Source organism: Eublepharis macularius, chromosome 9 (genome assembly GCF_028583425.1).
Source record: "Eublepharis macularius isolate TG4126 chromosome 9, MPM_Emac_v1.0, whole genome shotgun sequence".
In the NCBI taxonomy this organism is placed as follows: Eukaryota; Metazoa; Chordata; class Lepidosauria; order Squamata; family Eublepharidae; genus Eublepharis; species Eublepharis macularius.
In genome coordinates, this window is record NC_072798.1 from 55,999,565 (window position 1) to 56,011,593 (window position 12,029).

Here is a 12,029-nt window from a genome sequence, read left to right on the forward strand (position 1 = left end):
ATGGCAGTAATGGGATACAAACCAGCAGAGTGTTGATTGGCAGCCTAAATACTTAACCACTATGCTATAGCAGCTTTTGAACTGATTTTTTCCTCTTTCATTTCTTGCCAATTCAATCAATTTGCAAAAAGAGGAGTAACATTCAACACCTTGTAGTGTATGCATGTGCATTCTGTTAATTGGGTATATGGATATTTATTGATTTTAATAGATGGAAGGTAAATATAGGCAATTATATCCACCCTGATTCTCTGTGATAATGGCAGATTATAAAGGAAATAAATAAATAAATTAGCTTGCCTATATCATATTTTATCCTGCCTTTACTCCAAGGAATTCAGGGTGACAAAGATGGCTCTCAACCTTCATTTTCAACAAACCTGTGATGAAGGTTAGAGCCAAACTACAAGTGATGCCTGACACGGGGAGGACACGTATTAGTTTCCCACAATTTTTGACAGAAAGTGTAGAGAGGCAGTGGCGAACAAAGGTAAGTGCCAGCTCATGCACTTGATGTGTAGGCCTGAACATTATCCCATTGACAGCCACGAGCAGCTCTCGCAGGATGAAAAACAGCCGGGCTGCCTTTGCTGAGCCGAGCCATCCTGCTTCAGGTTTCTTCTGAACAGCCTCCCTCCGCCCTTCCAAGCCTTACAGAACCATGGAGCTGTGGCCTCCCTGAATGCCTGCATTCAAGCTCGAGGGCAGCTGGACAGATGCTTTGCTCCCATGCGCCCCGCAGGAGAAGGGTGCTTGGGAGACCCTTGGTGGTGCACATGCCAAAGCCTCATGCCTAGGAAGGCGCTGCAGCCCTGCATGGCCCCCTTCCAGCTTGGCCCTGGAGCTCTTGCTGCTCCACCTGAAGGCCCTTTGCTTCCCAAGCCGCTGAGTCACTCTGCCCCTCAGTGCAACCCACCCGGGCAGTGCCTCTTGGGGGAAGAGGACACCGGCCTCTGGGGGGGAGGCGAGCATGCAGCCCAGCTGGCCCACGGTCCGGCCCTTGCACTTCCTGGCTGAGCTGTAGCTTGAGGCCTGGGTTGGCTGGCGGGGGGGAGCACGTAGCCTAGCTGGCCCGTGGCCCGGCCTTCACTGTGCTGCCCAAGGAGGATGCTGGGTGACCATGTGCCACCTGTTCAAGTCACAGCTCACAACCTAGGTCAGCTTGGGGGAGTGAGCATGCCATCCAGCTGGTCTGCAGCCGGGCACATGCCACATCACCCAGCCAGCTGCCGGCCAAGCCATGGTCCCTGCTTCCCGCTTTCTCTGAAAGGCGGCACCCACATTACCCAGCTGCTCCACAGCCCAGCTCTCCACAGCCTGGCTCTCCAATGCTTGAGGCGGCCACTGGGCAAGCATGGGCAGCCACTGCCAGCTGCGTCTTCGCTTCCTGAGCCGCTGCCCCAGCTGGTCTTCAGCCTGTGAGAGCTGCTCATGGCTGTCAGTGGGACGATGTTCAGGGCACCACATCAGGTGCACAAGCTGGCACTTCCCCTTGCTCACCACAGCCAGTGCACTCACTACACTTCCCGTCAAATCTTGCGGGAAACTGACACGTATCTTCCCCATATCAGGCTCTGTCTGCTAACCAGAGAGCTCCCATTCTGCTCTATGAAGCAAGGAGCAAGAATTAATTCCCTAGGCAATGGAGGGGTGGACATTCAGCAGCAAATCTTAGCCCTCAAAACCTTGATAGGCAGCTCTGCCTGCCAACTGGAGAGCTCCCATTCTGTAACAGAGGGGTGGACGTTCTGCAGCCAATCACAGCCCTCAAAACCTTGATAGGCAGCTCTGCCTCCCAAGCAGAGAGCTCCCATTCGTCTCTATGTGAGCAAGGAGCAAGAATTAATTCCCTAGGCAATGGCTGGGAAGGTGTCTGTGTGGTGAGTGAGGGGGCTCTTTCCCCACCATTTTCTGTTTGATTTTGCCTCATTGTAACTTTTTTGTGCTGCTAACCAACGCTTATCAATTGTGACTCCTAGTATCTAGTGGAAGTTTCCTGGGGTGGCTGCTTTGGGTGTCTGTAACTCGGACGTCTGAAATACAATATTGACCAAACTTGGAGGGTGGCTGAAGAAGAGGCTGCTGAAGATTTTCTGTGAGTTTGGGCTCTCTAGGTGTGAAGGGAATGGAGCCAGGGCTTCTGGAAGTGACAGACGATGGACCAATGAACTGCTCCGTGAACGGGGCTGGTCCATGAAAAGTTCGTGGTCTGTGGTCCGTGAAAATCGACGGACCATGGGCCAGTGGTCCATGGAGTTTTCCTGGTCCATGCCTACCTCTACTCCTCTTTAATGCAGTTAAAACATTCCCTGTTATTTGATAGAGAACATGACTGATAGTCCATGACATGGGAACTAAAATCAGTATCTTCTTTAAATACTATTTTCTCTAATTAAAATCTCCTCTGTGTTACTAAACTCACTTCTTCCTCATTTTCATATATCATAGAATGAATTTGCCATTTTCTTTATCATATAGACAGAACTGAAATATGAATTGTGTGATTACTAGCAGGCTTACCACTGAATAGCCCAGATTTATTTCTCAATGCCATGAATGCCATGAATCATTTATTGTAATAGCAGAGTCCTTAGCAATCATTTTAATTAATTTCATATACAGCACATGAAGAGTTATTGAAATGATTGAAATATGAAGCACTTGATAGGGACTGTCTACAAGCTTAGTGAAGACGATAGCTCAGAGCTTCACATACAGAAGGTTACAAGTTCAGTCCTCGGGGTCTACAGTTTAAAAGATCTGGGATAGCAGGGCTCTGAGACCTTGGAGAAATGTTGGCATGTTGGCATCAGTATAAGGCAATATCATATTTTCAGTTGGCAGAGGAGCATATGTTCCTTATAGTCTGCATTCTATTTATAGAGAACTAATACTATGTGAAATTACTTTTCCCCATTCATTCTTTCATTCAAAATAAAAGTGTATACTGCTTTTCTCCTCAGAGGCACCAAAAGCTGCTCACAGAGACAAAAATGATAAAATTTAAAATAAAATATGATGTAGAACTAGCTGCAAACCTCAGAATTTTAGCTTTTTGGTTCATGCCATTCAACTTGTTCTTAAGGGTTTGCTTATCTGGTCATGCTCAGGACTTATAGGTACCTACAACAGGAAGTAGAGAAAAACACAGCTGATATGTTCTGCAGATATTCCTACAGCAATTTCTCTCATGTTAGAACCCTGTTTTTAGGGCTGCTTCATACATCATACATTTAGCAGGTACACACTAGAAGCTTGTATTGTATACTCTCTAAAATGGTAATGTTTAAAGCTGCTATACATTTTCTTTCAAGTATAAATACATGCAGTGATATGGCTCTTTATATCCACTGTGCAGATGCAATGAATATAGTTTTTTTAAGTGTTTGTAAAATATAGCCCCCTTAGGAACCTTTCTGTGTTGAAAATGTGGTATAGAATGTTTTAAATAAATGTTTTTTTTAAAAAAAATGGCTTCAAACGTTGCAAAATCAATGTAAGGCATAGAATGCAAAATATAGTTCATTTGTAAAAGTTGCTTCAAATACTGCAGGTATCATAGGTACATAATGAAGGTCTATAACATGTAACATAAAAAGCTGTTACATGACTGTTTGTAGAGCAAAGGAAGCTAACATTCTAATTTTAACATTCAGGACATTCTAACATTCAGAATAATACCTCATTGAAAGGAGGATATGTTTGTATGCATGTTCTGTCAAGGTGCAACCAACTTATGGTGATCTCAGCAAAGGGCTTCCAAGGCAAGTGATAAGCACAGATGATCCACTATTGCTTTCCTCTGAAGTCTTTCTTGGTAGTCCCCCATCCAAGTACTGACCCGCTTAGCTTCCAAGATCTGACAAGACTGGGCTATACAATGTCACCTCCCCTTCCCAAGTCTGGGTTTAGAAATTGGTAATATATTAACCAATGGTAATCTGGGTTGCCAGGTCCAGATGGGGCCTGGAGATCTCCCAGAATTACAGCTGATCTCCAGACTACAGATTTCAGTTCCCCTGGATACTATAGCATCTTCAGCAAATGAATTCTAGGAGGTCACATTCCTGCAGAGCTTCCTCTCCTTCCTAAACTCCACCCTTAGCAGACTCCATTCCCAAATTTCCAGGAATTTCCCAACAAAGAAATCGCAACCCTAATGGCAATATACTATCTTCCGTAGCTTCTCTTCTTGGTCACCTAGTCTACAACCACATTTTTATCTGTAAGTCTCTGACCAAACCATAAACAACACACTGATAAGTTCACTTTAGTAAATTTGGTTAAGGTTAGAAAAAGGAGTTGGTGGTGGTGGTCTTAATGTCAGTTGTTAAATTTTGATATCTGAGCCAATTTTTATCAAAATTGCTTTCACCGTAACCATATCAATGAATGTGGATGAATTTTCATAATCTTTTTACACATGTTTAGTAGTCAATAAGCTAATATCTCTTTGTGTTAATGGAAAATAGCATCTAGATGGTATTTAAAGATAATTTGCCTGTATAACTCATTTATCTTGAAGTACAAATTGAAGCTCTTGAAACTAGCATGCAACCAATTTCATTTCGGAAGCATCTCCTAAAGGTTGGCTGCAGAATATAATACTGGTGATATATTCTCCTTCCACCTCTTCAACAACTATTGCAGGAGGATAAAGCTTTACAGCTAGTCCAGAAAATGCTGGGCCCTATCAAATTCCAAGCTGTTGATCTGACTAAATATAAAAATACTTTTTAATGGATGTGGGGAAATTTTTCCACAAAAAACATTTACTTGTGCAGCCCTCAGGTGATGGAAGCCACGTGGAACCAAATGTTTAGAAGAAGTCTGACATGTAGTGCATTTAACACCCATCATGTTTTAACAGTAGCAGTAAAATTCTAATTTGTTTAACAAATGATGGATTTGGTACCCGTGTCTCATATCTTGAGAAGCTCAATCATCATGACTCCTCCTTTGTAACTACTGTAGTCAATACTAATTTGGGGAAAATAATTGTTTAAACCTATCCTAAAATCTTTAGTTTTAGCAGTCAATATAGCAGTATTGACTGATTTTGTTTCAACTTGAATACTTTTTTTATTGAACAATAAATTTCTCCATAGTGGAGTTATGCAAGGAAAATGAAATGCTGAGCAAATATAAAAAAATTTATATAACATAATATTTCTTTCTCCATCCAGTTTGGAAAAGGCTGGAAATTAAATGTATAGGGGTTGTTTACATGTTAGGCATACATTGTAAATGGATGGCAGGATACAGTGAATCTATGCTGAACAAGTTTAGGTGAGTAGTCTTGTTGGTCTGTGGTAGAAGAATAAGGTTCGGGTCCAGTAGCACCTTAAAGACCAAGTAGATGAATGGAGCTCTGACTCTCAAAAGCTCATAACCTGGAAATCTAGTGTTACTGGACCAGAATCTATGCTGAACATGAAAATGTTTCACCAAAATATTTTATGCAAGTGAAAACATAGTCTTCTAAGATCTTCACAGTTCAATAAAAGAATGAAAAGACTAATATATATTCAATTGCTGTGGCTTACTGAACATCACTGAATCTATGGTGTTTGTTTCTAGCACGCTTAATAGCTTGTGATGCACTTCTAGGCATGAACTTCTGGAAGAAGCTCGGAGGAAGGGGTTACCTTTTGCACAGTGGGATGGACCTACAGTGGTTGCATGGCTAGAGGTAAGCTTTATGAAAATTCTTTGAAAATGTACACATACTGATTTTACTGCATATTAAAATATTTTATGAGTAAGGCGTTAATTCAGTATCTTTAAGCAGATGGCCTCTGCTATTATGGCTCTGTACCACCCGATGTATATACAATTGCCAGTAAGAAGACACAGACTCCAAAGTCTTACAGATACAAATTAAATGGTTTATTGGAAAGTACTATTGTGCAATACACTGCAAAAAGCTAAGAAATAGCTCAAAGAGATTTCTTGGTAAGGGACAGGGAGTGTAGACTAGGCTGTTGGGTAGTCTGCTGATGTAGATATGCTCCTACAGGGTAGCTGGACATTGCTAAAGATGTCGTGTTAATTATTTACACTTTAATTCCAAAAGGTTTCATTTATGTGTTCAACTTTATGCTATTTTTCAAATTTGCTGCTACCATACCCTATTGTATCTGTTTTCATTGAATGTCCCAACTGTTGATCATATTGTTTTTTTGCTGTGAATGTCCTAGCTATTAATTATATTGTATTCACTTGCAGTATGTAATCTGCCTTAGATGTCAATGAGAAAGGCAGACTATAAATAAACAATAGTAAAAAAAATATATACCTTAATAAAACATGATGCATAAGGTAAAAGGCATGTATATAGAAACAACAGAGAAAAGTATAGCTACAGAAAATAATGTCTTGTCAATACACTTGAAACAAAATACGCATACATGAGAGCAAGTTTAATGCACATTGCCTACTCTGAATACTAAAATAAATACCCTACTACCCTGCTCAGTTAGCTAGCAAACAAAAGTAGTGTCATAGATTCCTACCCAGGGATCCAGGGTTACTGGCAAGCAGGGTCGGTACGCCCATAGAGGCCAGGTAGGCGGTGGCCTCAGGCGCAAGGGCACTGGAGAGGTGCCGGAGGGGGTGTCGGGGGCAGAGGTGCGCACCGCGGCACTGGTGTGGCTGGCCCGCAGCTGCTGCAGCCAGCCAGCCCCGTGCCACTGCCGCCGCCACCACACGACCCAGCCAGGCGCAGCAGCCACGAACAGCTGCCGGGGCGACATGCGGAGCGTGGAGCAGCCTCCGCTCGCCACCCCAGCCATCCGTTGGCGAATGCCCCCGGCTTGCGCTGCATGATGACGTCATCGCACAATGACGTCATCGCGCAGTCCATGGCGCGCGCATGGGGGGGGTGCTGCAGGTGCCAGAAACCCTGGCACCGGCAGTGCTGGCAAGACAGTCTCTCACAGGTCCTCTCAATCCTCAGAGAGCAAGGCAGGGACAGGCCTTTGGAGGCTTCAAGAATACATCCTCAAGACAGACAGACCCATATCCCAATACAATATGCTAAGCAAAGTGCTTGTCAATAATATAAGGCTGTTCTTGTTTGTAAGATTTGCAGGTGTACACTTGTTCTCCTGGGAACTTTATGCTTTCTCAGCCATCAGCAGTGTCTTCTGGGGACTGCAAATGAGAATTTGCAGGCTAGAGTTCAAAGAATGTACCCATGTATAGCATGATTGTGGATGCAAACAGTAATGGGACCCAGTACTGTGTAATCTAATTGCATGTAATCATGGTTTCTGACACATCAGGAACCCACAGACTTCTCATGGTACCTCAATAGCTGATACCTTATTGCAGTACACACAGTCAATGCAGTATATTCCAATTCATGCACCAGCTATTGATCAACTGAATCAGATTCTTCTGAAGCCATTGAAATAATCACATAAAATCAAGAGTCAAATCCATTTGGACAAACTGCCCCAAGAATGAAAGTTTTCTCTTGATTAAGAGATGCTTTTCAAGTGTTTGAGCTACTTGCAGTAAGATATTCCTCATGGTATGCAGAATAATGACTCAATGCTGTATCATTGTAGTTGCAGCAGTTTCTGATAGCAAACTACACAGCATCAAGGGCCCATTCTGCATGGAACACTTTAAACCAGAGATGCTGAGTGTTCATGTCGATACATGCTGAAATGGCTTGGGGTCCCATCATTATGCACTGCACAACCTCAAGGTGTTTTGATGTCTGCTGACAAGTTGGGGTGTCTGTTTGGAGCCACATTTTGTGCAGGCTGGAGCTGACATCATTTTTTTTTTAAATTGCATTCGTCCTACTGTTGCAATGTTGGAACCCCTCCCCCCTCCTTGTATTTGCTGATTGGGGTTTCCCATGCTCACTGGAGAGGCAATTGGTAGCCAAGTTCTGAGGGAAAACATGTACTTTTTGTGCTTGTTCCACTCTCATTTATTTTTTTAAAGCCAACCCAGGAAAGGGTTAAAATGCTGCTGCTTCATTCCTTTCCAGGAGCCATCACTTTGTTTCGCAAACGGCTGTGCAAAACAATTGTTTTTTTTCCCTCTTTGGCATTAGGAGAAGCCTCAAACACACCAGTAGGGAGGGGGAAGCAGCCCTTTCATAGCTTTTAAAGTCAGGAAAAATGAGCAGCAATGTTAGGACTCATTCCTGGCTTTGTAAAAAAATGTGTGTGCGCATACCTGGGAGGAAGGAAGTGAACAGAGAAGCAGCCTTATAACCTTTACCTTGCTTTAATGATAAAAATGGTGGAACAGGAGTTCAGAAAGCTGAGGAGGATAGGAGAAAAGAAGAGGCGGGCATGAGAAGCAGAATGGGAGCTTTTGACTCTGCACAGTCTTAATGTGCCAGTAGTGACTGGGCAGTGGCTTAAAAATATCGTGGAATGTGTGCAGGTGAAAAAAATGGGGAAAAGACAGACAGAAACTGTTTCTGCTTCCCATGACTCCTTTGCACATGTGGAACTCTGGAGAACATGGGAAGCAGAATAGATTCTGAAATGCTGTAAAGTGACCATGCGGAAAACACCAAGGTCTGCAGTCCATTTTGCTCAAAGATGGAGGCTTCAACTGTTCCTATCTAGGGTCAAATTGTGCCAGTATAACACAAGGTAACATTTGACCTATATATGTCAGTGTGGATGTCCCTACTTTCCAGTTCAACTCAAATCTATTCTGAAATACCCTGAACATAAGGAAGATACACACCTTCCACCTCTTCTCACTCCTAAGAGCTGTTGCTGGCTTAAAGGAACTTGCTCTAATCTGAGCAGTGACTCTCCTGAACAGATGCAAGAGATCTTTGATAGTACAATGAAATCAAAGGTCTGTTTGGCTAATAACTCTGATTCCAATTATAGAATAAACACTATGGTTGCAAAGTCTGACTTGAGAAATTTCCGGCAATTTGAGGGCAGTTCCTGATGAGGGTGAAGTTTGGGGAAGGGAAGAAGGTCAGCAGAGATGTTAATGGAACCAAGTTTCCTTTGCCAGGAAAGAGAATCAGGGTGAAAGCAAAGCCTATGATTGATGGTTGTCTACACTTTGGGAATCTCAAAGCAGATACAGCCAACAGAAACATTCTCACTGAGAATCCAGGCAGATTACACAGTGTGAGTTGGTATAATCAATTTCAGGGACATTTCAATAAACAATGGGGTATATCAATCCCAATTTACAAAGATTTAGAACTACCAAAAATCCAATGCAGAGCTGAAGAAATGCTAAGAGCATAAGCAATGCAGACACACAAATATTAAACAATATAGAAACTATCCAGTATTTATAGCAACAGACAAGCTTGTATTTACAGCAACAGACAAGCTTGTACTTACAGCAACAGATAGTACATAGAAGAAAAGTCCATAGTCCCTGTCTTTTTACTTATACAACTCTTTGGGACTATTTCCTTACAGTACAGCTCTGCTATCTCTCTTGCAGAAAGCCAGGAGATGGGGGTGGGGGAGCTTTCCTGACATCTTCAGGTAGACCATTCCATTAGGTGAGGCCACCACAGGGAATGCAGGTGTACAGGCAGCTGTTGGTTTTGCTCATGTGCAAGGAAGCACCTGAATAAGACTTTGTTCAGATGAGCGAAACTGCCATGGTAGAACATAGGGAGAGGGATGGTCCCATAGATAAGATGGACCAAGGCTGTGAAGAGCTTTGTACATGCTAGCCAATACCTTGATCTGAACCTGGTAACTGATAGATAGCCAATAGGGTGACTGCAGAATGGGAGTGATATTCATACCCTACCAATAATAACCAAGTTGCAGCATTCTGCACCAACTGGAGTCTCTGAGTTAATTTAGAAGGGAGATCTATGTATAGTGCACTAGAGTAGTCAAGTCTTGATGTTACTATCATATAGATCCAAGAGTCCAGATCATCCATGTCAAGATAGGGGGCCTTCATCCAGGCTAGACTGAATTTGTAGAAAGCGAGGTTTTTTAGCTGCCTTAACTTGCTTTTCTGGCAGTAGCACTGGACCCAGTATAACCTGTAGGCTCTTAACTGATTCTGCAAGGGTCAGACAAACTTCATTGAAAGTGAAGAGTACAATGTCCTTCAAGATCTCTGAATTCCCAACCTGCATCACTTCTGTCTTGTCTGGGTTCAGTTTCAATTTGTTTGCTTTTGGCCACACTTTGACATTGGTCTTTTCCAACTGAAAGGTGGAGTCTTCCTGCTGACTTTTGCTGTAAATTAATGCTACATATGCTGAAACTGTTCTCTCTGTGTCCCTTTGCAAGCATCCTACATTTAATTTTCACTGTTCCTTACTGAAGAATAAGATATATAATTAGTAGATTCATAGCTTAGTTGAATTGTAAGTTTAACCACAGATTTGACCAAATGTGTCGCCGGTGATGCACTGATGTTGTTTAGCTCCAGAAGTGACACCAGCATGTTGGGACGCTGGCAATCACCCTCTCATTTCACCCCCATCTTTCTCCCACTGCCTCGCTTAGTGGTGGCAGGAGGGGTCCATTGGTGTGGGAAATCCCCTGCCTCCAGCAGAAAAATAGCAATCCTAGGCAGCAGGGTCTTGGGAATATTTCCAAAACAGAAAATAGAGGGGAAGGATTCAAATGGAGAAATGATTATTTGGGAGGTCTTGGTGTTCTTGGTGTCATATGGGTTTTTTTGGCAATGCATGCACAATAATCATAATTATTGGGGGGGGGGTTAACCTACTTGTAAGAAATGCAGTTTGAGTACATTTATTTCTTTGATAGCATGCTACCAGGGCAGGATGTGTTTGTGTCTAAAGGTACATTGTGAAGCCTTCATTAATGATCTCATGGCCTATTACTGGGTAGATTGCATTTAATGTTGAAACCTTTGGGAGGAAAGTGCAAAGACAAATATCTAGCAAATTCATTTAAGGAGTATATGCCAATTTTTAGCATGCCTAAGATGTGATGAACAATTACAGGATTTATTAGTGTTTATTAGTATTATTAGTACAATTGGGGGCCCACAAGAAAATGTTGCAGACTGTGTCAGGGTGATATGGGGGAGAGATGCAATGGGACCCGCTTCTTAAAGATCCTTCTCTGTTCCCCCACAAGAATCCTTCCCTGTCTTTTTCTCTCCTCCTTCTCAAAGACCGTTCACATTTTCCCCAACTTTCTCAACAATTCTTCCCTTTTATCCCCTCCACTGTTCTCAAAGACCCTTCCCCTTTTCTCCCCCCTTTCTCAAAGATCCTTCCCTGTTCTTCCCCTTTACAAGGGTTGTTGCCTTTTTCTCCCCCTCCCTTACCCTCTACCCACTTCCCAAGCAAATACCCTTACCCCCTTTCCTCCTTGGCTCCCTCTCAAATACCTTTAGCATCCCCCTCCCCCATCACCTCACTAAACACTCCCCACTTCCCCCTTTTCATTCTTACCAGGAGTTGCAGGGCTCTGGACGTCCCTGGGCCAGAGCCCTGCAACACTGGGTGGTGTACCAGCACTTCCTGAGGCACAGAATGTGCATGGTGCTAACTATGGCAGCTCGCTGCATCCTCTGCCAGGCTTGAGGCAGCCTGCAGCCACCTCCCCTGGGACTGGGGTGGCTTGCTGCCACTGTGTCCAGGCTTGGGAGAGATGCAGGCCAGAGTTCCCATTTCTCCAACCACAGTGTGCTATTACAATGTGCAGTAGTCAAGTAAGTTGTTTGGGGGAGATTTAAATACTCCAGTTGCAGAAACATGCAGTTTCTAGCCTAATGGCCCCAGTCTACAGATTTAAGTATCCACAGAGAGGCCACTTGGCTATTATTACTTTGGGGGGGGGGCGGAATTGTGGTAACTAGTGCACCCTAGCTCAAGATGTCATTAGCACTTATATAGTGTAGGAAAACACAAAAGGATGCTATTGCTTTAAATTTGGAGGGTGGGATTTTGTTCAGGACAGGATACTGAAAGATGGAGCTGTCCTGGCTGAATCCATTGAGGTGCAATATTTGAAGTCTGAATTTCACCAGTGTTGAGAGAGAGCTGTGCTGCAAAGTTGACAGAGTCC

At 43.3% G+C, this 12,029-nt stretch overlaps 1 protein-coding gene across 5 annotated transcripts in view; it reads left to right on the top strand.

Moving 5' to 3' along the window:
- Window positions 1–12,029, top strand: part of PPFIA2 (PTPRF interacting protein alpha 2) — a 366,803-nt gene that overhangs the window by 335,129 nt on the left and 19,645 nt on the right. For all 5 annotated transcript variants that reach the window (XM_054988848.1, XM_054988847.1, XM_054988849.1 and 2 more), the window contains one exon: window positions 5,611–5,692. In XM_054988848.1, coding sequence (XP_054844823.1) covers window positions 5,611–5,692 — 82 coding nt within the window. The remainder of the gene's footprint in view (window positions 1–5,610; window positions 5,693–12,029) is intronic.